General features: G+C 55.6%; 3 protein-coding genes across 8 annotated transcripts; 1 reads left to right on the top strand and 2 right to left on the bottom strand.

The window, feature by feature from the left end:
- The first annotated feature begins 44 nt into the window (after window positions 1–44).
- On the top strand, window positions 45–8,744 carry IPO4 (importin 4). Of its 2 annotated transcripts, XM_039254708.1 has the most exons (30): window positions 45–146; window positions 233–319; window positions 446–525; window positions 629–670; window positions 1,057–1,186; window positions 1,283–1,462; window positions 1,690–1,755; window positions 1,861–1,962; window positions 2,049–2,132; window positions 2,614–2,778; window positions 2,866–2,919; window positions 3,073–3,182; window positions 3,472–3,580; window positions 3,774–3,903; window positions 4,128–4,241; window positions 4,348–4,461; window positions 4,709–4,829; window positions 4,993–5,104; window positions 5,215–5,327; window positions 5,437–5,514; window positions 5,592–5,649; window positions 5,749–5,854; window positions 5,944–6,137; window positions 6,277–6,321; window positions 6,627–6,752; window positions 6,847–7,055; window positions 7,161–7,293; window positions 7,374–7,478; window positions 8,247–8,316; window positions 8,407–8,744. In XM_039254708.1, exons 1-30 carry the CDS (start codon window positions 78–80, stop codon window positions 8,535–8,537), a joined length of 3,237 nt encoding a protein of 1,078 aa, XP_039110639.1. In that variant the 5' UTR covers window positions 45–77; the 3' UTR covers window positions 8,538–8,744. The 2 variants fall into 2 exon arrangements, with proteins under 2 accessions (XP_039110639.1, XP_039110640.1); XM_039254709.1 differs by lacking the exon at window positions 2,049–2,132 and having other exon boundaries at window positions 46–146.
- Window positions 8,745–8,779: 35 nt separating this feature from the next.
- Window positions 8,780–15,610, bottom strand: REC8 (REC8 meiotic recombination protein). 3 transcript variants are annotated; one of them, XM_039254715.1, is made up of 20 exons: window positions 15,244–15,610; window positions 14,906–15,037; window positions 14,743–14,811; window positions 14,468–14,610; window positions 14,307–14,382; window positions 14,079–14,199; window positions 12,650–12,734; window positions 12,216–12,295; window positions 11,630–11,762; window positions 11,469–11,541; window positions 11,302–11,387; window positions 11,087–11,136; window positions 10,619–10,765; window positions 10,239–10,305; window positions 9,970–10,133; window positions 9,751–9,799; window positions 9,428–9,494; window positions 9,209–9,340; window positions 9,015–9,121; window positions 8,780–8,927 (listed from the first exon to the last, which is right to left on the bottom strand). In XM_039254715.1, the coding sequence occupies exons 2-20, from the start codon at window positions 14,959–14,961 to the stop codon at window positions 8,836–8,838; spliced, it is 1,797 nt and encodes a 598-aa protein (XP_039110646.1). In that variant the 5' UTR covers window positions 14,962–15,037; window positions 15,244–15,610; the 3' UTR covers window positions 8,780–8,835. The 3 variants fall into 3 exon arrangements, with proteins under 3 accessions (XP_039110646.1, XP_039110645.1, XP_039110647.1); XM_039254714.1 differs by having other exon boundaries at window positions 14,906–15,610; XM_039254716.1 differs by having other exon boundaries at window positions 11,672–11,762; window positions 14,906–15,610.
- Window positions 15,611–20,975: 5,365 nt separating this feature from the next.
- Window positions 20,976–26,949, bottom strand: IRF9 (interferon regulatory factor 9). Of its 3 annotated transcripts, none has more exons than XM_039254686.1 (9): window positions 26,395–26,949; window positions 25,465–25,645; window positions 24,968–25,151; window positions 24,584–24,714; window positions 24,407–24,494; window positions 24,233–24,304; window positions 22,810–23,151; window positions 21,558–21,673; window positions 20,976–21,402 (listed from the first exon to the last, which is right to left on the bottom strand). In XM_039254686.1, exons 2-9 carry the CDS (start codon window positions 25,642–25,644, stop codon window positions 21,277–21,279), a joined length of 1,239 nt encoding a protein of 412 aa, XP_039110617.1. In that variant the 5' UTR covers window position 25,645; window positions 26,395–26,949; the 3' UTR covers window positions 20,976–21,276. The 3 variants fall into 3 exon arrangements, with proteins under 3 accessions (XP_039110617.1, XP_039110618.1, XP_039110619.1); XM_039254687.1 differs by lacking the exon at window positions 26,395–26,949 and adding an exon at window positions 25,840–26,372; XM_039254688.1 differs by lacking the exon at window positions 26,395–26,949 and having other exon boundaries at window positions 25,509–25,585.
- Window positions 26,950–27,008: the final 59 nt, after the last annotated feature.

The following is a 27,008-nucleotide window of genomic DNA, read 5'->3' as shown; positions in this document are numbered from 1 at the left end:
GCCGGAAGTGGGTTTCAGGGCCTCCACGTGCTGTCCCTCCCCCCTCCCGCCCCAGTAGCGGCTGCTCGGCTGCTGCCATGGAGCCCGCCGGCCTGGAGCAGATCCTGCGGGAGCTGCTGCTGCCGGATACCGAGCGTATCCGCCGGGTACGGACAGGGTAGACCCGGCCGGGGCGAGCGGGAGGTTGCGGGAAAAGCCCGACTCTGACCCCCAAACTACCCCCCTCCCCCAGGCCACCGAGCAGCTCCAGACCGCTCTTCGGGACCCGGCCGCTCTGCCTGCGCTCTGCGACCTGCTGGCCTCGGCGGCCGACCCTCAGGTGAGGCTCCTGCCCCTTACTGCTGAGTGTCCTGTAGTACTCCATTGGTCAAGCCCCAGCTTTCCCCCTGTGGCCCGTTCAGCACCTTCCTGCCCGGACCCTCACGTATGTGCTTCCTCGTCCCAGATCCGCCAGTTCGCGGCCGTGCTGACCCGCAGACGACTGAGCACCCGCTGGCGACGGCTAGCGGCCGAGCATCGGGAAAGGTGGGCGGGGGCGGGGGCGGGGGCGGGGGCAGGGGCGGGGCGGGGCCAGGCGGTGGCGGCTCCTGGGCCGGCCAAGTACCAACACCTGCCACCTGTGTTCCAGCCTCAAGTCCCTGGTCCTGTCGGCCTTTCAGAGAGAGACCCAGTAAGTGCCTACCTGCCTCCTCTTGGGATCCTGACTGACCCCCCGAGACCCTCTCTGGGTCTCTGCCTTGTCTTTCAGCTCCAGGCAGGGCCTGGGGCCGGGAGGAGGGAAGATTCAGTTCTAGACCAAGGAGGGAGCGAGGGTTCTAAGGCCCTGCTGGAGACTAAATTTCACGAGATTAGGCTGAAACCAGGCTCACAGATCACACACCCACCATGCTGCTGGTCTCCCTGTTAGCCACTGTTTTATGTGTCCCAACTTGGCAAAGACCTTCTGCCCACACTTGAAGGTTTCCGTCCTGGCCAGCCCATTGAGGCAGGCCCAGGTGTGCTGGGGAGGGTACTGGAGGATGATTGGGGTGGCGAGGGCATGTCTCCTGTTTGCAGGCACTCTGTGAGCCTTAGCCTGGCCCAGCTCTCAGCCACCATTTTTCGAAAGGAAGGCCTGGAGGCCTGGCCTCAGCTCATGCAGCTTCTTCAGCACAGTACCCACAGTCCCCACGTCCCAGAGAGAGAGGTATTAGCACATTGTTGGTGGGAGGGAGGGATAGAAGGACTGAGAGGCTGGATAGACCATGTAAGCTTTTTCCTCTTGTCCCCTACTCCCACACAGATGGGGCTTTTGCTGCTAAGTGTGGTGGTGACCTCCCGGCCTGAGGCCTTCCAGCCCCACCACCGGGAGCTTCTTCGGCTTCTGAATGAGACCCTTGGTGAGGTGGGCTCTCCTGGACTCCTTTTTTACTCCCTGCGCACGCTGACCACCATGGCCCCTTACCTGGGCACTGATGATGTGGTGAGATGTGGGTCCCCACCTTTCCTGGCTCCCTGTTCTTGGATCTTCATGCCCTCATTCTCGCAGGATGCAGAACTACTTCAGATTCTTTGCCATTTGTCCTTTCTAACAGTTGAGAGGGGATATTGTGGGTGGCTGTACCTGGGCTCATCCTGTAGCCAGGCCTTGAGGAAGCTACCAGCTTCTGGGGCCTGAGATGAGCATATATTATGCTCTCTGTCCTCTAGCCTCTTGCGCGGATGTTGGTGCCCAAGCTTGTTGTGGCCATGCAGACTCTGATCCCTGTGGATGAGGTGAGGACATGTGGGCAAGAGCTCCGTTGGAAGGAGAGTATAGGAGCACCCAGCCTGGTCCACTGAAGAAGAGCATGGTAATTCTATGACTTGTCTGTCTGGCAGGCCAAGGCCTGTGAGGCTGTGGAGGCCCTGGATGAATTGCTGGAGTCAGAGGTGCCCATCATCACTTCCCACCTCTCTGAAGTCCTCACGTTCTGCCTGGAGGTGAGCTGGGGACAGGCACAGCCTCTGCTGCTTGTTTTGCTGGGAGTTTCTTTGGGTGTCTCTGATTCAAGTTAGTCTCTGGGCAGGTGGCTAAAAACGTGGCTCTGGGTGATGCAATACGTGTACGTATTCTCTGCTGCCTCAGTTTCTTGGTTAAAGTCAAGAGCAAGGTGAGTACTCTCTGATGCACATTGGTGCGCCCCCATTTCCATCCTTTACATCACTGCTGGGGCTTTTTGTCTAAGTCAGGGTATCTTTATTTTTTAATTTTTTTTAAATGTTTATTTTTGAGAGAGAGAGAGAGAGAGAGAGAGACGGTGCAAGCCAGGGAGGGGCAGAGGGAGAGGGAGACACAGAATCAGAAGTAGTCTCCAGGCTCTGAGCCATCAGCACAGAGCCTGATGCGGGGATCAAATTCACGAATCATTGAGATCAAGACCTGAGCCCAAGTCAGATACTTAACTGACTGAGGCACCCAGATGCCTCACACTATCTTTAGGTATTCAGAATCGATCTGGCCTCACCCCAGCTCCTAGCTGGGAGTTTGAGAATCTTCTGTTGGATCCTTTATGGCCTAGAAGGCCAGAATTTTTAATGTGAGTCCATCTTGGGAGCAGATTACCAGGGACACCATTCCACCTTCCTTTCAAGGCCTTGCTGAAGAATCGTCTCCTGCCACCTTTGCTACACACCCTGTTTCCCATTATGGCTGCCGAGCCCCCACTGGGCCAGCTGGATCCTGAGGACCAGGATTCAGAAGAGGAGGAGCTGGAGATTGGCCTGGTGGGGGAGACTCCCAAGCACTTTGCTGTACAGGTAGGATATGCTACAGGAGTGGGGTGGAGTGTTAGGTAGCTGTGGGGCAGAGATGGAGTCCAGCAAAGTCTTCCTGTCCTTTTTCAGGTCGTGGATATGCTGGCACTACATTTGCCCCCTGAGAAGCTCTGTCCCTTGTTGGTAAGTGTGGCTCTGCCCTACTGGTGCCCCTACCCCCAGGTGTGCCTAGTCTCCCATTGCTGAAGATGTTTGGGTCCTGTTAGGTGTGGAGGGCCAGTTGCCACAAGAGTGGGCAGGCTTGTGCTAGGATTTGAGTGCCATCTGCTTCCTTAGATGCCCATGCTGGAAGAGGCCTTGCGGAGTGAGAGACCGTACCAGCGCAAGGCTGGGCTCCTGGTGCTGGCTGTACTGTCCGATGGAGCTGGTGACCACATCAGACAGAGGTGTCTATTCCTTTTTCCTAGAGGGAGGGTGGGCCGTGGGGAGGACCGCCACACGGCACATGGCAGTCCTGGTCGGTGCTTGTTGGTGGAGCTTAGTTATCAGTAGTGTTTTCCCTCACTCTGAGAAGGTCCTGATTTGGAAAATAATTTAAATGGCTTCCCCATCTCTAGGGACCAGGGGGTGGTGACAAAGAAAGCCTTGGTTTCCCCCGCAGAAATGAGAATGGCCCAGCCTCAGGCTTTCTGGTCTTGCCCCTCAGATTACATCCTCTTGTCCCACCCCACCCAGACTGCTGTCCCCACTGCTGCAGATCGTGTGCAAGGGCCTGGAGGACCCATCGCAAGTTGTACGCAGTGCTGCATTGTTTGCCCTGGGCCAGTTCTCAGAGAACCTACAGGTCAGCAAGGCTGAATGGGCAGTCAGTGTTTCAGAGTCCCCACCCATCCCAGGGACCCGCCTCCCCCCTCCCCCACTCCCCGCCTCTGGCATCCTTGCTGCTGTTGGCACTTAGGTGCATGCTTTTAGGTGCATGCTTTGAGGGCATACCACCGGTTGAGCTGACTCGGGGTCTTTTTTTTCCTTTTCTCCAGCCCCATATCAGCAGCTATTCAGGGGAAGTGATGCCACTGCTCCTCGCCTACCTGAAGTCGGTGCCTCCTGGGCACACAAACCACCTAGCCAAGGCCTGTTATGCCCTGGAGAATTTCGTGGAGAATCTAGGTAGGTGATGGCAATTGCAGGTGTGTGGGAGAGGACAGAGCTGTAGCTTTGGATAAAGGGGTTGGGACGTGCAACTCCCTGCATCACTGTCTGTGGCAGAGAAAGGAGTGTGGCAGGCGCCCAGAGAGGTCTGGGCTGGATGTCAGAGGTCAGCCTGGAGGGAGGTGGGCCCCCAGAACGTAAGAGACCCGGCCTGGGTATTAGAGGAATGCCTTTTCCCACAGGACCTAAAGTGCAGCCGTACCTTCCGGAGTTGATGGAGTGTATGCTGCAGCCTCTGAGGAATCCCAGCAGCTCCCGGGCCAAGGAGCTGGCAGTGAGCGCCCTGGGGGCCATTGGTGAGGAGAAGGAGGCAAGAGGCAGGGCACAGGGTTTCCCTAGGGAGCCTGTGACACGTGGCCCAGTGGCCCTTACTCCAGCTGATGCTGTCCTTCCATCCCCCAGCCACAGCGGCCCAGGCCTCCCTGCTGCCCTACTTCCCCACCATTATGGAGCTCCTGCGGGAATTCCTGTTAACTGGCCACGAGGACCTTCAGCCTTTGCAAATCCAGAGCCTGGGTGAGTAAGGGGCTCTTGGGCAGGGTTCCCACTGCCAAGACAGGGCCGAGGTGTTCACAGAGCTCTCCCCCAGGGCAACACAGGTTTCTTTCTTCTCATCTAGGAAGCATTCTTCTCACTGTGCCTAGAAACAAGTGGGATTCCTGAATAGCCCCCCAGCTGCTGTCTTTGGTCCCCCAGGTCTTGGTCTCGCACACCTCTGACCCATCTTTTCATCCGAGAGTTAACCGAGTCCTTGCCCCCACAGAGACACTGGGGGTGCTGGCTCGAGCAGTGGGGGAGCCCATGAGGCCCCTGGCTGAGGAATGCTGCCAGCTGGGGCTGGGCCTATGTGACCAGGTAGACGACCCTGATTTGCGGCGCTGCACGTGAGTGAGCCCTCCCCCCAGCCCTGCCCCATGTCTTCTGCGCACCCACTGGATCCACAGCCCTGGCCTGAGAACCCTGTCCTCTCTGATTCTGGATCCTGGGTTTTCCTGGGCTTCGCCGGCTTCCCCGTTCTGTCTGTACAGCTTCTGCCTGCCTCCCCAGGTACAGCCTGTTTGCAGCCTTATCGGGGCTCATGGGTGAAGGCCTGGCACCGCACCTGCCACAAATCACCACACTCATGCTGCTGTCACTGCGTTCCACTGAAGGCATTGTGGTGAGCAAAGAACCGGTGGGCTGGGCCAGTGGGGGAAGGGCAGCCCTGGCTTGGCACTTATCTCCCAGGCTCAGCTGAGCCAGAGTCCCTGCCGTGCCTCCTCTGTCCAGCCTCAGTACGATGGAAGCGCCTCCTTCCTTCTGTTTGACGAGAGTGACGAGGATGACGAGGAGGAGCTCATGGACAAGGATGAGGAAGAGGAGGAAGACTCGGAGATCTCAGGGTGCGGAGGGCTGCCATTCTGGTCAGAGGGATCCTGGCTTCGGCAAGGGCCCAGTGCCGGATCTGCCCTCCTGGTGTCTAATCGCTGCTGCATCCCCGCCTGACTCTAGGTACAGCGTGGAAAATGCCTTTTTCGACGAGAAGGAAGACACCTGTGCTGCTCTAGGGGAGATCTCCTTGAACACCAGGTGAGCCCCAGCCCTTCCCCGGCACTGGGAACCCTGCCTGGGCATTCCTTCCCCAATGGCCATGTGTCTGTCCACAGCGTGGCCTTCCTTCCTTACATGGAGAGTGTCTTTGAAGAAGTATTCAAGCTCCTGGAGGTGAGAGGGCTGGTAGACGGAACGGGTGGAGTCTGAGGGCTCGGGGTCCAGTGTTGGCGTGGACACAGCAGGCCCATCCTGCCCTTCCTCACCCCGCAGTGCCCTCACCTAAATGTGCGGAAGGCAGCCCATGAGGCCCTGGGTCAGTTCTGCTGCGCGCTGTACAAGGCCTGTCAGAGCTGCCCCTCAGAACCCAACACTGCAGGTGAGAGGGAGAGGCTGAGGCCCCTGGAAGCGGGGTGATTGGAGGGAGGGACGGGGCCCGACCGGGGCTTCAGCCAATAATGTCCCCAGCTCTGCAGGCTGCGCTGGCCCGGGTGGTGCCGTCCTACATGCAGGCAGTGAGTGTGGAGCGGGAGCGCCAAGTGGTTATGGCCGTGTTGGAGGCGCTGACAGGGGTGCTGCGTGGCTGCGGGCCCCTCGCTTTGCAGCCCCCTGGGCGTCTCGCTGAGCTCTGCAGCATGCTCAAGGCTGTGCTGCAACGGAAGGTGAGCAGGGCCGGTGGGCTGTGGGGTGAGATGGCTCAGCCCCAAGTGGGGATAGTGCAGCTCTCCTCCCCGTGCCTCCCCTCCATGGAAAGGGGAAGGGGCTGGAGAGCCCGGGCTGAGCTGAGTTCCCTTCCTGCAGACAGCCTGTCAGGACACGGACGAGGAAGAGGAGGAAGAGGACCAGGTAAGGGCTATGGTGCAAACCGTGGGATCAGGCTGTCGTGTAGTCTGCACCGGGCAGGGAGGGACCATGCCCCTGGGCTTGGTCTGGGGGGGCAGGGCCGCTGAAAGGTGGTGGCTCTGAACGATGCAGCCCTGCTCCCACTCAGGCGGTGAGGCTTCAGGTGGGCCTGGATCCATAGCTGCGGGCAGGTACACCAGGAGAGAAAGCCGTGCTTCGCACAAAGCCAGCCGGGAAGGGGCATCATGGGGGGGCACCCATATCGCAGAGCTGGGCCTGTCACGCTAGCCCCTGCCCTGGCTCCGCAGGCTGAATATGATGCCATGCTGCTGGAGCATGCTGGAGAGGCTGTCCCGGCCCTGGCAGCCGCGGCCGGGGGCGACACCTTCGCCCCCTTCTTTGCCGGCTTCTTGCCATTGCTGCTCTGCAAGACGGTGAGTGCTCTGGCTTCGAGCCCCCTTCTACCCATGCGCCCTGTGTCTAGCCCCCAATGTCCCGGGCTGACTTCACTCCTCTTCCTCCCCGCAGAAACAGGGCTGCACGGTGGCAGAGAAGTCCTTTGCAGTGGGGACCCTGGCGGAGTCCATTCAGGGCCTGGGGGCCGCCTCAGCCCAGTTTGTGTCTCGGCTGCTCCCTGTGCTGCTGAGCACCGCCCGGGAGGCAGACCCCGAGGTGCGGAGCAATGCCATCTTTGGGCTGGGTGTGCTGGCAGAGCACGGAGGCCGCCCCGCTCAGGAGTATCCTTAGCTTATAGGAGGGGCTGAGGCAGGGCTGGGAGCATATCTGGGGCCCGAGGATGGGAGTGGTCTGCCCACGTGCCTGGTCCTTGACTGTGGGACCAGACACTTCCCCAAGCTGCTGGGGCTTCTGCTGCCCCTCCTGGCTCGGGAGCGCCATGATCGCGTCCGTGACAACATCTGTGGGGCCCTCGCCCGCCTGCTGATGGCCAGTCCCACAAGGAAACCGGAGCCCCAGGTGAGGCCCGGGGGCATTGGACGAGGCTGAGAAGCTGAGGGGGGTGCAGAACAAGGGGCCTGAGGCATCTTTGTGTCCAGGTGCTGGCTGCCCTGCTGCACGCCCTGCCACTGAAGGAGGACTTGGAGGAGTGGGTCACCATTGGGCACCTCTTCCGCTTCCTGTACCAGAGCAGCCCCGACCAGGTAACTCCCACACGGTGGCCCTCGGGAGTTTGCTGCTTGTCACAGGCAGACTGGCCGTGGCTGACACAGAGTAACAATTTAACTGTCTTGTGTGTGACTTTCCTTACTCAGCTTTGTCATTAGGCTGCAAGGACTGGCAGCCAGTCTTGTAACGGGAGAGAAGGGGCTCTCCCCACACACTGCTTTCTCCTAGGGAGGCTCCACCCTGCCTGGCCATCTGCACACTCTGGGGTGAGCCAGAAATCACAGCTTCCCTAGGCGAACTTCCCCCACTAGGGCTCCTTCAGACCGTGCCATGGGGCGTGGGTATTCCTGGGCCACCCCCCCGTCCCTTCCAATTAGAGCAGCTTTCTGAAGGAGGTTTGTCTGCACTGACCAGCTAGGTTTCGACTCCTATTCCAGTGCTCCTGTGTCATTCACTTGTTTTGCACCTTTAGAGACTGTTGTGTTGGTGGAGCTCTCTTGGTCTTTTATTTAAAAAAAAAAAAAAAAAAGTGAAAGATTTATTTGATCTCAAGAGAAACCAGGAGATTCTTTTGGTCTTAACTTCAATTCTCTTTGGTCACAATCCCGTCTCTTTAAAAAAAAAAAAAAAAATTATGACTACCACGTTTCATGGGTCCTTCTCTTATTTCACGGTTGTCTTTAAGCATGATACCGATTCACATCTAAGTATCGCTGGTGTGAGATTCTCTCCGTCTTTGGTCCCTACCCCTACCCCGGACCTGGGGTGCTGCCACCCCTGAGTCAGCCTTTCTTTGTCCACAGGTCATAGATGTGGCTCCTGAGCTCCTGCGTATCTGTAGCCTCACTCTGGCTGACAATAAGATCCCACCAGGTGAGGGGGGCAGGCATGAGCAGGGCCTGGGGCAGCTAGGGGCGGGGGGCCAGTCCTTCCGGGATCTCTCCCTCTGCACTCTCCTCCCAGATACCAAGGCCGCCCTGCTGCTGCTCCTGACGTTCTTGGCCAGACAGCACGCCGACAGCTTCCACTCTGCACTGGGTTCGTTGCCTGGAGACAAAGCTCAGGAGCTCCAGGCCGTGCTGGGCCTCACCTAGACTAGGCTGCAGCCGGGCCAGAGAGAACAGAGCCGGCCCCAGTGCAGCTCACGCCTTACCAAAGATTCTGGGCCTCATAGCCACTTGGAGTCTCAGCCCTGCCCGCCGCCTTACAGAGGCGTCTCCGGCTCTGTTATGCCGTGAGACAACACAAACGGAGCCTTGATCTCCTACCCTAATAAAGGCAGTTTAGTTTCTGCTTGAAAACCAAGCTCTGATAGCAGAAAGCACAGAGATAGACGTGCAAGGCAGGATGTATTTAATGTAACCAGGATCCTGGCAGCTTTGTGAATCTGTTCTAACCGCAGTGGAATCGTGGCCCCGGCAGCAGCAGGAGGCGCCCATATGGCTTCTCTTGCTCCACGCGAAGGATCTGTTGCGCCGCAAGCACTGCTCGGGGGTAAAGGACAGGGCCAGTCAGGGGGAGTCCCTGGGCGGCCTGTGTGTCCTTATCCCCCCACATGTGCCCACGCTCACCCAGCAGCAGATAGAAGGCCCGAGCAGCCATCCTGCGGGGGCTGAGTGGGGACACCAGGCTGCTGAAATCGGGCTCCCTGTTAGCCTGCAGCTCCTGTGCCACTGCCCTGTGGGGGTCAAGGGCTGGCAGCTGAAGTCTCAGCCTGGGCTCCTCCTCTCCCCCCGCCCCAAGACACCCCCAGGCTCCCTGATACCTATACACCGCCTCCAGCGACAGCAGCTCGGGCTCCAGGGGCAGCTCGAGAGGCAGCTCCATGGGCGCTTCAGGGAGTTCAGGCACCACAGGCAGCACGGGGGGCTCTGGCTGCTCTGCCTCAGCCCAGGCCCTGGGAGAGCACACAGTCAGGTGGAGCAGAGAAGGGGGCAGCTGTGACAGCGATGAGGGGAATGCCTGGCATGGGCCAGGGCCTTACCACCGTTCTTCCGAGGGGATTAGGCTGATGCGGGACTTCTCCTCCTCGGCTGCTTCTAGAGAGAGCTCTGTTGGGGGGAGGTGAAGGTCCTGAGTGGATCTGCTTAGATCCGAGCAGTCAGGACGTTGAGGCCATCTGCTTGAACTATATGCCATGGCCGTGCAGGGACTTATTAAAAGTGCCCGGGGGGGTGGGGGGGGGGCTGGAGTGCAGAGATCTATGGTCCCTCATGTTAAACACTCTCTTCTAATAAGAGCATCAGGATACCAGTCCTCTGGGACCGCAGCTAGGGTCGTGGTCCTCTCCCTACTCCTGGCACCTACCTGAAGACAGCATGAGGGGCCCGCTGGGCTCCTGGGCCTCTCTCAGGACCTGGGGGAGGGAGAGCGAGAATTAAGACCCGGAGTGTCACAGAAGCACCTGGTGCAGGGGGGAAGCAGTCCTAGCCCTGAACCAGCGTGCACTCAGGATGGACCCAGCCCTACTGGCTCCCGTGGGCGGGAGAAGGCAGCCTCTTGAGGATGGAGGAAGGGCGCAGTTACCTCGATATCGCTCACAGTTTCAGCCCTCCTCCTTTCCTCCTCAGCTGTGACCTCCACCTCAGCCTCCTCTTCAGGCACCTGGGGTGGCCTTCGCCTGAGTGCTTCTGGAGGTGGCTGGGCACAGTGGGTCCAGAAAGCCAGCAGTTCTGGGGGTAACCAGGCAGCTGTGGGGGGGAGGGGAGAGGGACAGCAGGGACGGGGTCTCACTTGGTGAGAGTGAGGAATATGGATTCTGAGCATCCCACATGCCAACTCCCGCCACTCCTTACAGTGAGTTGGGGTTCGGAATAGCTCCACGGGGCTTCTGATGGTCCTCTCGGGAGGCTGCACCTTTGGCTACATGGCAGGGAGGGCCAGAGGCCCAGTTAGGAGGGAGCCACCCCTCCATGTCTTTGCAATGCTTTGTTCCAAGACTTCTGACCTTCCAACATTCAGGTTCATGCCCCTGGCCGCCCCACTCACTGCTACCTGGTGCCCATGGATGTGCTCTGTGGGATCACTCAAGGAACGGAGAATTGTGTGTGTGCAAACCCGGAACACATGCACTTTGGGGAATGTTCTCTGTCTAGGAGTCTAGAAGGCCCAGCATGAGTGGCCCCAGGCCCGCCGTGCCCCGCTTCATCCCCAGCAGAGCCTAGGCTGCACTCACACACTCCCAGCAGTGGGCTCTGGTTTGCAGTTGTTCCTGGAATTTCTCCCGAGAGATCTGAGTCTCCTTGTCCCAGAACAATAACTGGCGGCGGCGGCGGCGGCGAGCAGGTGGGCTCTCAAGATATGGGGCCTCTGGGGGCCTCCTCTGCCGAGTTGGAGGGGAAGTGGGGGTAAGGCTACCCATTCTTTTTTCGCCACCTTGGTGGGCTGCAGAGTAAGCCCCACCTCCCCACCCCAGAGGTGCCCCGGGAAAGAGCTGGGCACGGCCTCAGGACATGCGGTTCCAACCTCACGTAAGGGGCCCTGCAGGGAAGGGCAGGCTACATAAAATGGAGTGTGAGCAGGGGTACCTTTTACCAATTTGCACAAAGGCCCAGGCAGGCTAGCAGTGGCCCAGGGCTTGGGGAAGCCGAATATGGATGAGCAGCTTTGGGAGAGAAGGCGGCATGGAAGGGGCGCTACTCACCTCTGGGCTAGGAGGGGCTGGCAGACGCAGCTCTGGCGGGGGGGTCACCTCTGCAAAAACACTCTAGGTCCTGGCTCTGCCACACACCCTTTGCCCTTAGAGCCACGCAGCCACCCAAGCAAGAAGCTAGAAGGCCTCCCTTCAGCAAGTTGGAATCCAGGGCCCTTGTGTGCGACAGCTACTCCCAGGAAAGCCCAGGCATGACAGGCACTCACCAGTAAGGAGGGCCTCAGGCTCCCAGGCCACTGGCTTCAAATCCTCAGGGGCTGGGACCGGAAGTGGCTCTGCTGCCCCTTCCACCCTGAGGGAAAATGGGTGAGAGAAATGAGGGCCCCCGTCTCAGCACTGACCACCTACCTGGCCCAGGGGGTCCTGCCCTTACTGTGCGAGAGCTGGGGGCGAGAGCGGGGGTACTGTGATGTATTCCTCCGGGGCCCGGGGCTCCTCCTTGTACTCTGCAGAGAGAAGACCAGGGCTCAGAGCGCAGAAGAGAGGAGGCGGGAGCACCGCCCAGGCCCAGACTGCCCATGCCAGGGCCCTGACCATCCAGTGCCGCACGGGCCCCACGTGGCGGGACAGGCTTGCCTTTACGTTCTTCTAACAAGATAGCTTCATCTTCCTCGGCGATCAGCAGGTCCAAGTCTCGCCGGCTGACCTCTGGGAGGTCCTGTTCACCCTGTCCAAAGAGGAAGAGTGGGAGGGGGGAAAGGGGACACAATTCCAAGGGGCACCTGGGTAGCTCAGTCGAGCGTCTGACTTTGAGTCAGGTCATGATCTAGCGGTTTGTGAGTTCAAGCCTCCCATGGGGATTTGTGCTGACCGCTCAGAGCCTGGAGCCTGCTTCGGATCCTGTGTCTCCCTCTCTCTCTACCTCTCCCACACTCATGCTTTGTTTTTCTCTCTCCCTCTCAAAAATAAAAATAAATGTTTGAAAAAGGCAAGTGGATCTAGGAAACTAGGTTTGAAAGGCAGCAGGAGGCCTACAGGGCATTCAAGCACTAGGAGCAGGGAGGGAGTGGTGAAATGGAGACAAGAAGGCAGGGTTCAGGACAGACAGAAGTGAGTAAACAGAAGACGGGCTGGGCCGCCAGAGGCAGGCCTCGGGCCCTGCTGTAGGGGTACAACTCACCTCGATCTGCAGCATGCGTATGGGCTCTGCCTCTTGGATGGTGATGGCCTCTGGGGACACCACGGTGACCAGGGCCCTGTCTGGAGGGGAAGGAAAAGTCACACCAGCCCCTGCTTCTTCCCAAGTTCCCACCCCATGTGGTGAGATGAAAGCATGGACTCTACAGTCAAGTCAACCTGGGATCTGGTCAGGCCCAGACCAGTCACTGCCAATCTGACTCTGGCTCTGCGGCTTAACCACTGTGGGTCTCACCTTCATCCTCTGTAAAAAGGGGATAATATTCCGATCTCATAGGACTCTTGAGGCAGAGATGAGATTACACACACAAAACACCCCTCACGGGGAGTGGCACTTAAGAGAAGCTCAAAGCTGGTCATTTCTTCAGTGTTTGGGCCTTCCTATGCCTCTCCCCAAAAAGAACTCTCTCGGCTCACCTGGCATCTTAGGCTCCATAGGGACTTCAGGAGGGATCTCCTCAGGAAGTCTCTCTGGGGTTGCAGCCTCTAGGAGGTGTCGAATCTTTGGGGAAGATTGGGGACAAAAGGAAGGGTCCACCTTTAGCCACTCTTTTTTTTTTTTTTTTTTAACATTTATTTATTTTTGAGAGACAGATCATGAGCAGGGGAGGGTCAGAGAGAGAGGGAGACACAGAATCCGAAGTAGGCTCCAGGCTCTGAGCTGTCAGCACAGAGCCCGACGCGGGGCTCAAACTCACAAACTGTGAGATCATGACCTGAGCTGAAGTCGGATGCTCAATCGACTGAGCCACCCGGGTGCCTCTAGCCACTGTTTTCTCACTCACACAACCTTATCCGGACAATAGACGAAAATGCTCCTTCATGCCGAAGCCCGGTGGCACTGACACCTGCATACTCAATCACCATATGCACTCCTTTCCTCCCCCTGCTGCCCCCATTATCTACTCTTTGTCTGTCTGTCTGTACACGAAGCACTGCACCCTTGTGTCAAGTGTTGTGGGGAACAGAGGAACAGAAAAGATTCCTGATCTTAAGGAGCCTATGGCCCAACAGGAAGACAGGTTTGTATAGGATCCCAGCAAGAGTCAACACAAAGGGCGAAACGAGCCTGTTAGCGGTGTGCTGAGTTCCAAAACAACATGTGGTTCTGGCCAGCGATGCAGCCTCATAGAAAAGGACAGTATCTGAGCCAGGTCTGTTAAAGATATGTAAGACTTGGGGCACCTGGGCGGCTCAGTTAAGCATCAGACTTTGGCTCAGGTCATGATCTCACAGCTCGTGGGTTCAAGCCCCACATCCAGCTCTGCTGACAGCTCTGAGCCTGGAGCCTGCTTCGGATTCCGTGTCTCCCTTTCTCTCTGCCCCCCCCCCCCACTCACCCTGTCTCTCTCTCAAAAATAAACATTAAAAAATGTTAAAAAAAAAAAATGGATATGTAAGACTTAACTAGTAGGAAATGAGAGTGACCATCATGGGCTAGGGAAACAGCACAAGCAAAGAAGTGAATGTGGCATCTTTGGGACGTGGGGGCCAGATCAGTGTTTGGGAGCCAAAGATGCCCAGGGGATGTGCTGAGAGATGTCTGGGGGTGGCTAGTTCTAGGCCTGGGCACAGAGAACTCTAATGCTAGTATTCCGTTTGCAGTGTGGGACCCCAGGAGGGGTCTTTGAAGGCAGGCAGTAGCATTGTTATTAAGCTGTTGAGGTGTCAGGATAGAGGAGGACAAAGGTAAGGAAACCACGGCTGAGAGACGCTGACGGCCTGAGAGCCTTGGCAGTGGGAACTGTGTACTAGGACAAGAAAGTTGGCTTTGAACAGACAGGTGGAGTGGGCTTTGCCTGGATAGGTCTCCCACGACAGTCCCCCTGCAGTGAATGAGCCCTACCTGAGGGATACTGAAGGGGCTGGGAAGTGTGGGATCCACAGACATCATTCCAAAAAAGGGGTCTGGAGCATCTTCCAGGGTCTCCATCATGGCCAGGTGGTCAGGAAGCAGCAGGCTGGGTCTGAGAGAGAGTGTGGGCTGTGGGGTACTGAGGCAGCGGGTTGAGGTCAAGCAGGGAGAAGGCTGCCCTCTAAGGGCTGAATGGCAAGGTCCCAGGGGTGCACTCACAGGTCAGTCTCTACCATATCAATGCGGATCTGCAGCTGGGCACGGTGCAGGCGCTCGAGAATATGCTGGATGTCCTCTGTGGGCAGGGAGGGCAAGGTAGAGAGCTCGCCTCGCCCAGGGCCCCTGGCTCTGCCCCACCTCCCGAGCCTTCCCGGACTTACCTACAAGGTACTGGCATTGCTGGGAGTAGACCCGGATCACACCGATCTGCAGCTGTGCTGAGAGATACAGGGAGAAGCGGGGCCGCGGTAGCCCGGGCAGCGGGGGCTGCACTCGCACCAGCACGTAATCGAGGATTTCCTCGCTGGGGGTACAAAACGCCCTGCTCACCCCTGCGCCAAGGACCAACCCCACTGCCTGGCCGACGGGATCCATCCGGTTGCCTCACTACCCTGCCCACACAGGCCCCACCGCTCCCCCCGTTCCTGGGCCTTACCAGGTCTTCACCACGTTCACCTTCAGGTACTCGCGCTTCACCAGCCGGCTGCCACGCGTCGCTGCCAGCCTGGAGGGGTCGGGGGTGTGGATGGATGGTGGGTCGGGGGCGTCAGGCTGGGATCCCTGGGTGCCCCTCCCGGCATGCACCACCCTGCCCTTACCAGATGGTGGCGAAGCAGCCGGTGTGGCGCTGAAGCACGTTGGGATAGTAGAACATTGTCCCGCCGGGGTTTCACCCTCGCCTCCGCCACGCCCCCGTTCGGATCTCAATCGGAATTCTCTGCGGCACCGAACTTCCCAACACCGTTGGAACAGAGGGGTTAGGGAGGTGGCACCGAGGTGGACCCAGAATGCCAAATAAAGGAACCGATAAATAATCGGTGGCTAAACGATTAAGGCGAGAATAAATGGAGGCGCCGACTCGACACACAACAGTTAGGACGCCCCCCTCCGTCTGCTCTGAGCGGGTTCACACGCCGCGTGGGTGCTTCGAACTTACTGGGGCCTTTCGGGTCGGGTTCCAGGTTGGAGGTGCAGAGTTCCCCAAGGGTACGACGGGCTGGGCTCCAGACCAGCCCCGGAGGAGGGAGAACGGGGTCCTCCGCAGGGGTGCCGGGCGCCTGGGCCTTTCACTCAGCTTCCGCACCTGTAGTCCCGTAGTCCCGGCGGGGTCGCCCTCGCGCGGGACTAGATCCTGCCGCAAGGAGCGCGCCCGCGGGTGCTTTGCGCCTCCCTCGTCATTAGATGGCGGCAGCCCCCACGAGAGCCAATGGGGAACGGGGGTGGGCTAGGGAGCACTCGTTCCAGGGCACGAGGCAGCCTGCCCGAGGTCGAGGCAACAAGGGTCTCCCGAGGCACGCGGCGAACCAATCGGAAGAATCCTGTGCGCTGGCGGGGCCATTGTGAGGTGTCCTGACCAATGGGCTCTCGTTCTGGCCTCTGGCAACAAGGGTTCCTCGGTGGCGCTTCTCTGCCGACCAATGAGCGTGGAGCAAGTCCTCGCCTCGCCCCCTCAGCAAGTTTGGTAACAAGGGCACTTCGACTACTAAAGTCAGCCGGGTCATTCCAGGGGCAGCTGTCCTGCCCTGTTCTGGGCGCGTGACCTGCGGCTAGACCTTGCCCTTCCCCCCAAATCCCACCAGGTACCAACAAAAATACCAAAAACTGGCCTGCCTTTTGTGCTCAGGCTTGGGCCTGTCGTGAGCTGGGGAGGTGGAAACGGCATGAGTGGCCTTGGAGACGCAGCACATCGATGAGGAAGAAGTCAGATCTCACAGGAAGCCCTGAGAGAACTTGCTGGATCTTTTCCTGAATTTGAACAGTTTAGGCGGTGGGCCTGCCCCATCTGGCTGTTTTCCCGTTGTGAACGTTCCCCTGGCTGAAATAGATTTCAGCTCTTGTGGGCTGTAGGGCATACCTCTCTGCATACAAAAGCCATTTGGCTCAAACAATTCTTTGTCTCCAAGCCTCCTGCCTTTGTACAGCAGTTTCTTTGGCCTAGAATGCCCTTCTCCAGGGCATGCTCCTGCATCTTTAACACTCAGTCTCTTATTGTCGCTGAACTGACCCTATTTTGTTTTGTTCCTTCAGTCTGGGATCTCTTAAGATTGAGGGTTTTTTGGGGGGGGGGGGCGGGCGGCTGGGTGGCTCAGTTGGTTAAGCGTCCAGCTTCGGCTCAGGTCATGATCACACAGTTCATGGGTTCGAGCCCCGCATCAGGCTCTCTGCTAACAGCTCAGAGCCTGGAGCCTGTCTTCGGATTCTGTGTCTCCCTCTCTCTGTGACCCGTCCCTGCTCGTGCTCTCTCTCTCAAAAATAAATAAAACATTAAAAAAAAAAGATTAAGTTTTGTTTTGTTTTACCCCCAACTAGTTCCTGGAACCCAGCTCAGTAAACATTTGTCAAGTGAATATGCAATTACCTACCCTAATTTACAACCACAGAAAGTCAAGGCTGACAGGGATTTCAAAATCTAGTCTAAAACTTGCCTTTCAGATGAGAAAATAGAGGCCCATATAAGACCGGTTTTCCCAGACCACACAGCTCCTTAATGACACAGCCTGGTTGGGAACTCTGCTCTCTTGAATTCTAGCATTTCTAGTACCTAGTCAACTTGTGCTTGGTTAAGTCGGTTTCTACATAATACAAATTGTTTCAGTCACTGTACATATGTGGTCAGTCTTTATAAGTTCACACTGGAGCACAGAGATAAGGCGGGGGGCATCTACCTTTAAGGTACTCAGAATGTAGTTTAGGAGATAAGCAATAGAGTAATTTGTCCATCCATCCCTCTTTTCAACAAGTATTTATGAGATGCCTAACTACACGCCACACACTCCTTCAGGCACTGGAGACAGAGCAGTGAACAAAACAAGTCCCTGTTCTAATGCATTAGGGAAGGAGAGATGACCCGCAAGGAGACAAACAGAAATATGTGAAATGGTGATCACTGTTATGAGAATAAGGCCACAGGAGACTAGAGAGTAGTGAGGGCTGCTATTTAGGTAGAGTGCTTGGGGAAGCCCTCTCTGAAGAGAGGAGGCAACATGCACCTACCTAAAGGAAGAATATTTTAGACAAAAGAACCAGTAAGTGCAAAGGTCCTAAGGCAGAAATGTGGTGGGTTCAAGGAGCCTAGAAGGGCAAGGGGTGAGGTTAGAAAGGAGGATGGGGCGGTTAAGCGTCCGACTTTCGCTTAGGTCATGATCTCGTGGTTCGTGGGTTCGAGCCCCGCATCGGGCTCTGTGCTGACTGCCGGCTCAGAGCCTGGAGCCTGTTTCGGAGTCTGTGACTCCCTCTCTCTCTGACCCTCCCCTGCTCACGGTGTCTCTCTCTCTCTCTCCTAGAATTAAAAAAAAAAAAAAAAGAAAAGAAAGGAGGATAGGAGCCACATCACAAGGGCCTTGGAGACCCACTGTAAGGATCTGGGCTTTTACTCTGAATGAGTTAAGAACGAATGAAGGGTTTTGAGCAGAGGAATGACATGATGACATTTGCGTTAAGAGGATCTCTATTGTTTTGGGAATAGGCTAAAGGTGGACAAGAGTAGAAGGAGAAAAGATGTCGAAGGAAGCAGAAAGAGGTGTAGCTTGTTCCAAAGTGTCAGTGGTAAGGGCGTCTGGGTGGCTCAGTTAAGCATCTGACACTTAAAATTTTTTAATGTTTATTTACTTTTGAGAGAGAGAGAGAGCACGAGCAGGGGAAGGGCAGAGACACAGGGAGACACAGAATCCGAAGCAGGCTCCAGGCTCTGAGCTGTCATCACAGAGCCTGATGAGGGGCTCAAACTCACAAATGTGAATTATGACCTGAGCCAAAGTTGGATGCTTAACCGGCTGACCCACCCAAGTGCCCCATTGTCTGACTCTTGATTTCAGCTCAGGTCATGATCCCACAGTTCTGTGAGTTCCAGCCCTAATTGGGATTCTCTCTCTCCTTCTCTGTTCCTCCCCTGTACTCTTATTCTCTCTCAAAAATAAACATTTTTTAAAAAGTGTTAGTGGTAGAAACAGAGAGAAACGGTCAGATTCTGGATAAATTCTAAAGAAACACTGACGGGATCTGCTGACGGACTGGATGCGGGGCATGACAGAAAATGTAAGAAGATGCTATATAATCATAAACGAGATAATCCAACCAGAAGATATAACAACTGTAAATATTTACACACCTGGCATGGAAGCACCCAAATGCAGAAAGCAGTTAATAACAAACATAAACAAAGTGATCAATAGTAATATAATAATAGTAGGGGACTTTAGCCCTCACATCAATGGACAGATCATCTAAACAGAAAATCAGTAAGAAAACAGTGGCTTTGAATGACACATTGGATCAGATGGATTTAACGGATACATTCAGAGTATTCCATCCTAAAACAGCAGAATACATTCTTTTCAGGTGACACAGAACATTCTCCAGAATAGATCACATATTAGGCCACAAGACAAGTCTCAACAAATTCAAAAAGATCAAAGTCATACCATGCATCTTTTCTAAAACAACACTATGAAACTAGACACCAACCACAAGGAAAAATCTGGAAAGATCACAGATACATGGACATTAAATAACACGCTACTAAGCAATGAATGGGTTGACCAAGAGATCAAAAAGGAAATTTTAAAAAATACATGGAGACAAAAATGAAATATCTGATAAAGGGTTAGTATCCAAAATATATAAAGAGCTGATACAACTCAACAACAAAAAAATAATCCAGTTAAAAAAATAGAAGACATGAATAGACATTTCTCCAGAGAAGACATCTAGGTGGCCAACGAATACGTGAAAAGATGCTCAGCATCACTCATCATCAGGAAAATGTGTATCAAAACCACAATGAGATCTCACCTCACATTTGTCAGTAATGCTAAAATCAAGAACACAAGAAACAAGGAAAGGATATAGAGGAAAAGGAACCCATTGTGCCCTGCCGGTGACAATGCAAACTCATGCAGCTACTGTGGAAAACAGTCTGGAAGTTCCTTAATAAATTAAAAATAGAACCACTATATGATCCAGTAATTCCTCTACTGGGAATTTATCCAAATACGAAAGCATGAATTCAAAAGGATATATGCACCCCTATGTTTATTGTAGCATTATTTACAATAGCCAAGATACGGAAGCAGACTAGGTGCCCATCGATAGACGAATGGATAAAGAAAGCGTATACATATACGTTGTAATATTATTCATTCATAAAAAACAATGAAATCTTGCCATTTGCAACAACACATGTGGATCTAGAGTATATGCTAAGTGAAATAAATCAGAGAAAGGCAAATATCATTTGATTTCACTCATATGTGGAATTATAAGACGCAAAACAAATGAACAAAGAGGGAAAAAAAAAAACCCAGATTCTTAACCATAGAGAACAGATGGTTCCCAGAGAGGCGGTGAGTGGGGGGGGTGGGGGGGTTGGGTGAACTAGGTTACGGTTAAGGTTAAGTGCTTATCACAATGAGCACTGAGTGAGGGATAGCACTGTTGAATCACTATATTGTACCCCTGAAACTAATTTAACATTGTATGTTAACTATACTGAAAGTTAAAATTGAAAGGAAAGAAAATGGAAGTCGAGGAGGTAGCAAGGGCAAAGCAGAAAGGCCAGGAGGGCTTTTAGCAAATCAAGGGCACAAAAGGGCTCGTGTACCTGTGCCCCCAGTACCTGCTTTCTTCCCTGCTAATGCAGATGCCTGTTTGGGCTCTTGGCTTCTCAGGAGGAGGATGGGCAAGACTGAAGAGAAGGTCCAAGGAGGCAGAAAGGCTCAGAAGCAGCACTGACGTTTGTCACGTGAGACAGCAAGAAGATCCTTGAGCATCTAGGCATCTAGGCTTGATCATGGAGGTGAGCCCAGGAAGACTTATAAGAGCGACAGGACAGGACAGTCTGGTCTGGGAGGCTCCTCTTCCACCAGGCTGGTGTCATTTATAGGAACAGGGAAGCTCCATGCTGTGGCAGCTGGTTAAGTGGGGACTTACGTCTGAACTAGTCTGCTGGATGTGAATGGAGAGGTAAGACGACAAGTGGCCTGTGAAAGAGGAACTTCCAGTTTGGTGGCAAAATACAAAAGGGGAAATGGGACAGGAATGTCAGTTGCTTTAGAGCCCTCAAAGCTCAGTGAACGCATTGTTGGTGACACGGCAGGCTAGGCCCCATGGTCCTTGGTGGAGGTTAGGTAGAGTGAGGAAACCAGTTTGGAGTCCCCTTCTGCTGGGGCGACAGTGCCCTGTGATCTGGGAGAAGAGATACCAGGGCCTCGTCTGCCCTCAGCACAGGAGGTGCAGAAGCGCTTTCTTCCCTCTGATGTCCCCTCCCCTCCCAGGCCCCAGCACCTCTCACCCATAGTTTGATGTCAACTTCAAGTTCTCCTGTTCATTTAGACCTTCAGCCAGAGTCCAACCCGGAGCCCGTGGTAAGGCCCGAATCAGAGGCCTCTAGCCAAGAACCGTGGAGCCCAGATTTTTCCATGTGAAGTTGGCGGCTATAGCAGCTGTAGGCTGTGTTCTTCTGGGTGGCTAACCTCAACCTCTCCCCAAACCCAGCACCCGCAGAGGCCAGACAGCTTCCTAGCCAGAAGCTGCGGGTGGAGGAGGGCAAAGGGGCCTGGAGAAGTCAGCAGGAAGAAAAGCCAAGTAGCCCGCTCTGAAGTTACATCTCTATCACTTCCCTGTGACCCCTGCTACCTACCTTTTCATCCCAACAAAGCAGATACTCACTCCTCTTTTAATAAAGTTTTATTTTAAATCCCCAGGGAACATCTAAGAAGAAAATATAAAGTGCTTGGCTTTAGGCTTGGGGGAAGCGGGAAAGGTCCCCTGAGTTCACACCATTTGGACTTTCCCAATTCAGTTTCTCAGAAATGAAAGAGGGTATGTCTCAAACTTAAAACAAAAGGATAAAAATCCTCCTTCAGTGCTCTACCAGCCATGTACGTGAGCAGTTCAAGGACACAACCATCAAACCACCACCAAGAATTATCATGGAGGGAGGCAGGTCAATGGTGTAGAGAAGGAGTTTCTTTCAAAGGAAATAGGAGGAGCAGAGAGGAGAGGAGGAAGGTGGGTCTCCCAGGCTCTGCAGCAGGGCGAGGGCGGCTGCCTGCTCCTCGGGGGTCTCCAGTAAGTGTCGGGCAAAGGCCTGCTCCATCTGGGCCAGGAAAGGTGGGGGAGAGATTATCAGGAGCACAGCTGGGGCAGACAGACCCCCAGAGTTCCTCCCCGCCAACCGAAGGCCCTTCTCCTCCTGGAACCCCCCACACCCACTCACACAGGCAGGCTCGTCTTCCCTTGCCCTGAACTCACCTGTACTGTGATAAGACTCTTTGGGGTGTGGCTGGGGCCAGGGCTCTCCTCCCAGAAGTTCAGTGTCACCTGGAACTTGGGTGGGGGGCCAAGGCCCCGGAAGTACCTGACCAGGTCTGATGAAAGAGAAAGGATCAAGGGTTGGAAGAAGGAAGACAGAGGCCACAGGCAGGGAGGGAATAGAGAGGGGCCCATCATGGAGAAAGAGGGGTGGGTATGGGGCCAATTGGAGACCAAGGCCAGAGTGGGAGCTGCAGGCTCATGGCTACTGCCTCGCACCAGGAGAGATGCCAGCAACGAAGCTGCTACTCACCCACGTGCAAATAGGAAAAGGTGTCCCTTTTTCAAGTAAGACGGATTTAGTGGTAACTGATTTTTTAAATGTTTATTTATTTTTGAGAGACAGACTGTGAGCCAGGGGAGGGGCAGAGAGAGAAGGAAACACAGAATCTGAAATAGTCTCCAGGCTCTGAGCTGTCAGCACAGAGCCTAATGTGGAGTTCAAACTCACAAACCATGAGATCAGGACCTGAGCCGAAGTCGGATGCTCAACCGACTGAGCCACCCAGGGGCCCCAGGAGGTAACCGATTTTTACACAACCTGCCAAGCTCTCTGCTGGAAGAGCTTAGAGTCCTTGCGGCAGCAGCCTGGGCTGCTAACACAGAGGTGCCCCCACTTCTACTGTCTGTTCGCACCCTCCCTGCGGGGGGCACCCAGGCTTTGGGACACTCCCACTCTGCTTCCCCTATGCTCCTGGCCTCTACTCCCCAGGTGAGATTTAGAGGTGAATAGAGGCAGGAAGTGGGATCCCAGGGGTGAAAGGGAGAAGGACAGCCCGAGGAGGTGCCCAGGGTGCAGCAGGGGTGGTGTGTGGAAGGTGTGCAAGCTCTCCCAAGTACGGGCCTGGCCCGCATGCAGGTGTGTATGCAGCACAGGGCCTCGAGGTGCCCTTCCCGTTACTGCAGGCTGCCATGCGGTGGCAGTCCCCGACACGTGACTCATGTGCTGAGCCGCCTCCAAGCCTCATCTCCGAGGCCTTGGCTGGGGACGCCCGGCTGCCAGACAGCTGCCAGGGCTGAGCACAAGGCCCCACGGGATGTGCACCGCGCAAGTGCAGGGTGCCATGCATGGGCTGTGACCAAGGATCTCCTGGAAGGAACACAGGGTGGTGGCAGAGCCTACGAGGTCCCAAGGCGGGTACTAAGAGGTGGGGGGGGGGGCAGGGGCTCAGCTTAACTGGAACAGCCTCACCTCTGCAGAAGTAGGTGGTTCTGAAGAGCTCCACGCACTCATTGCTGGGCAGCAGATGCGGGCCTGGGCCGGGTGGCGCCTGGGGCGCGTTCCAGGAGATGGGGACGGGGCAGAGGCGCTGCACGAAGAGGCCCCTGGAGTTGCTGGCTACCAGGACTCCTCTCTCGATCTGGCTCAGCAGGCGCTGGGTGGGCTCTCGTGGGTCAGGCTTGGGAAACACCACCTGCTCCATCCCGCACTGGGAGCCTGAGGGCTCAGCCACAAGGCGGCAGTCCAGGCTCTGCACCTGGGCCTCGCCCACCACGCGCCCGCTGTAGATGAAGGTAAGCAGCAGCGAGTAGTCTGCGAACAGAGAACGGCCAGCTGCACCTGAGCTTCACCCCAGGGGTCCACCCAGCCAGCACCAGGCTCTGGGGAACGAGGAGGGGCTCCTGGCAAATCCCACATCCTCATTTTGCCCATGAGAAACGTGGGAACCAGAGGGAAAACTAGCAAGGGCAGAGGTAGCAGTCTGACCTTCTGTGGTTAGAGAAGGCACCTCCTCCTCATCTGCCACCAGCCTCACCAGCCAGGGGGCATCCTGTGAGACTTTGCCATCACCCACGAGAGTAGCTAATACACAAATGCCCACTGAGGCCTCAGGGCTTAATGCCCAGGGTCTTACAGTTTATAAGAAAGCCCGGAGGGGCACCTGGTTGGCTCAGTCAGTTAAGCTTCCGACTTCGGCTCAGGTCATGATCTCACGGTTCAGGAGTTTGAGCCCCAGGTCTGGCTCTATGCTGACAGCTCAAAGCCCGGAGCCTGCTTCAGATGCTGTTTCTCCCTCTCTCTACTCCTTCTCTACTTACTCTCTCTGTCTCAAAAATAAATAAACATTAAAAAAAAAAAAAAAGCCCGGAGACTAGGCCTCTGCTTGACCCATAGGAATGAATGTCTCAAAGTGAATTTCCAGGGAACAGAGTGTATAGGAAGTACTTTTAAAAAGTTTATTCATTTTGGGGGGGAGGGGGCACATAGAATCCCAAGCAGGCTCCACACTCTCAGCTCAGGGCCCAATGCCAGGCTCAATACCACAAACCGTGAGATCATGACTTGAGCCAAAACCAAAGAGTGGACACTTAACCACCTGAGCCACCCACCCAGGTGCTACCCCCACCTCTGCCTTTTTTGTTGTTGTTAAAGTTTACATATTCATTTTGAGAGAGGCAGAGAGAGAGAGAGAGAGAGAACACAAAGAGTATTTTTGAGAAGTGAGCTATTGGAAGTCTAGAGTCTGGCCAGGTTTCCTACCGAGAAAGCAATGCCTCTGTCTGGATAAGGTGGGCCCAATTTCCTGCAAGCCCTGACATATTTGATAACGCATGCGTAGCTACAGGGAGACCACCTGCGGGGACAGAGCAGAGAGGAGTCAGACAACACATACCTGAGTTTGGAGGGGGCAGAAGCTCCAATGACACCTGATCTCCTTGGAAAGGGGCTTGAGTTGTGTCTGTACCTATAAGGGAAGCAGAGGCATGACATTCAGATGGGGACTGCAGAATCCAAGGGCCAGAGGGAGTGGCTAGGGGGAACAACACAGAGGCAGGGGAGGCGGTACCTTCCTGAGGCTCAGGGCTATTGTTGCTGCTGCCGCTGCTCCCCCCAGAGTCTGAATGGCTTGCTTCCCCACTGGTCCCCACATCCTCCTGCAAACACAGTGTCTATCGTTGGCCAGTCTCTCCCCTAGGTACTGTCCTGCCCTCAGGCCCAGCACATTCCCTCCCCCAGCTCTTACATTTTTGAGGGGGTCCTCAATCAAGGAGGGACTGAGTGTGCAGTTCTCTGTGGCACCCACATCCTCTTCCCTCTCAGAGGACACAGAACTGTAATGCCGCTTTGATGGTGATTTCTGGGGCCCTGGCTGGGCTGTGGAATAAGGTGGAGGGGGAGAAAGGTCAGAGCCTTAAGTGGGAACAGAAGGTAGCGGAGAGACAAGTGACAGCAAAACGACATGCAGAACCACGCAGGGGAACGTGGGTGGGAGTGCCCAAGGGACAGGCAGAACTCTGACTGAGGGGCCTGGAGGGAGGCCCACCACCCTCCCAGAAACCTCCAATCTCCATCCTCCCCCTGTATACGTCTGCTGATTCTAGGAGTGGCTGGGCAAGGGGACACCCACCAGGAAGGGTCCCCGACGGCAGCAGTCGATACACCTTGTAGGGCTCAGCTCCATCCCTATGGCCATTCTCGGGAACCTCCTCAAATTCAGGACTCTTGTTGAGGGCACAGCGCAGCCGAGTCTTCCAGATAGCAGGGCCCTCCGTGTCCCCCTCCTTGTACTTCCCCTTAAATATCGCCCATGCCTGCAAAACACAGGAAGTAGAGAGACAGCACGTTACACAGCCCGGCTGACCCTGTCCTACAGCCAGCTACAGGGACCTGCAGCCTGAGCACCTGCACGGAGGCCCAGTGCCCAGGTTCACGCTCTGCTGCTGCTGTCTTGAAATCCCTAACAAGTTTTGAATTTTCATTTTGTATCAGGCTGACTCAGTTATGCAGCTGGCTCTACCCTCCCATCGCCCCTGTATCTGAAACCTAGGCAGACTCGAGCCCTTGAAGGTGAGAGCTTTAGGGTCTACTCCACCCCTCGAGGGGCTGGTTTCCAGGCCCTTTCACCTTGAAGAAAGCGGCATCCTGGTCCTCCCGGAAGTCCTGCTTGCCTGCATGCTTCCAGGGAATCCGGAACATGGTCTTGGCTGCATCGTCCCAGCACACCCCCGGGAACTGCCCGCTCTCCACCTGCTCCACCACCCAGTTCCGCAGCTTCCGGGTGCAGCGGGCCCGGCCCGACGACATCCTGAGGACAAGAGCAGCAGGCAGCGTCAGTGGAAGTGACACTTGGGAGGGAACCTCTGCTGAGATCCTGACTGCTGGGGTTGGATTCTGGCAAGGGCCCCCAGAGACCCCATCCACTTTTTGCGTATAGCCTTTTCTCACAATTCTGAGGCTGAACCGTTTCTTTCTACCATCACTAGTAACCAAAAAACATACCCTTTCTAACACCCCAAGCTGTGACAACTGGAAGGAAACCTTAGGCATTGGTCGTAGTTTTAGGACTTTACAGGAATCTGTTGTCTAAAGGGAACTCCCTTGGTGCGGTTCCTGGGGAGAGAGGCCCTGTCTCTGCATCTGTGGGGCCGGTAACTGTTTCTGAGATGCTTCGTTGATCCCTCACCCGTCACCCCCACAACCTATCCTTTGACCCCATTCTTCCCCTCCTCTTGCTTCTGGGGTAGGTGGGGCAGGACAGCAGCGGAAGTGGGCAGGGCCAGAAAGCAAGAAAACAAACAGGGTCGGCTGTAGCCGGGGCTGAGACTTCTTCCCTGAACGACCCACAGTAGTCGGGTCCTGCTCTTTGCCTATAGGGCTGGGGACACTGGCCCCGGGTTACTCTCTCACTCAGGCCAAATCTCCTATGCCCTGGCTCACAGGCGGTCTGTATATTTCTGTTTGGAAGAGGGGCGCCGGGACCCCCCACCCCCTCCAATCTGGCCGGGCTTTCCAGCTCTAGACCCAAGCTGACATCCGAATCTTCGCTTTTCTTACCTGAGTGGTTTGCTGGACGTCCCAGGACCCAGCTGACCTCAGCTCAGCAGCCTTCTAGGCAGCTTCCTGATCTCTCCGCCCCTTTTTACAGTCCCCACCCTAAGTTTCAGTTCTCCTCCAGGAAGGGCCTATTCTCAGAAATCACGTGGTCTGAGCTGCAGGGCAACTGCCTACCGGCAGGGGGAAGCAGCATCTGAGAACCGCACTGATGGAATCCCGCTGTCGGACACAAGAGGGCCCCCTCCCCGCTCAGGCTCACTCCCCTCCTCCCTTAGATACTCTGATTTCTGTGACACCGCTGCTTCCTAGGGAGGCCAGTGTCCTGGACTCTGTCCTGAAGGCTGCGGCTAGCCATGTGCCACCAGTGCATCTGCGTTCCCCCATCGGGCCTGCTTGGTGTCTATTAGGTGACCTCAAATATCAAGGGAATTAGATGAAAGAATAAAGGAGGCAGGGGAGGAGAAAGCCCAGGCCAAGGGGCTGGCTGGGGAGAGGGCCTCCTTGGCCATCTATGGTGTCAATTTCTTCCTAGCCCTGAGTCCAAGAATGGTCAGTGGGTAGGCTGCAGGTGACCCTTTCAGCAAAGCTGTGTTCACCCCCCTTTCCCTGGTGCC

The sequence above is a fragment of the Hyaena hyaena genome, unplaced genomic scaffold (genome assembly GCF_003009895.1).
Source record: "Hyaena hyaena isolate Hyena2069 unplaced genomic scaffold, ASM300989v1 scaffold_497, whole genome shotgun sequence".
NCBI lineage: Eukaryota > Metazoa > Chordata > Mammalia > Carnivora > Hyaenidae > Hyaena > Hyaena hyaena.
This window is presented reverse-complemented; position numbering and strand designations above follow the sequence as displayed.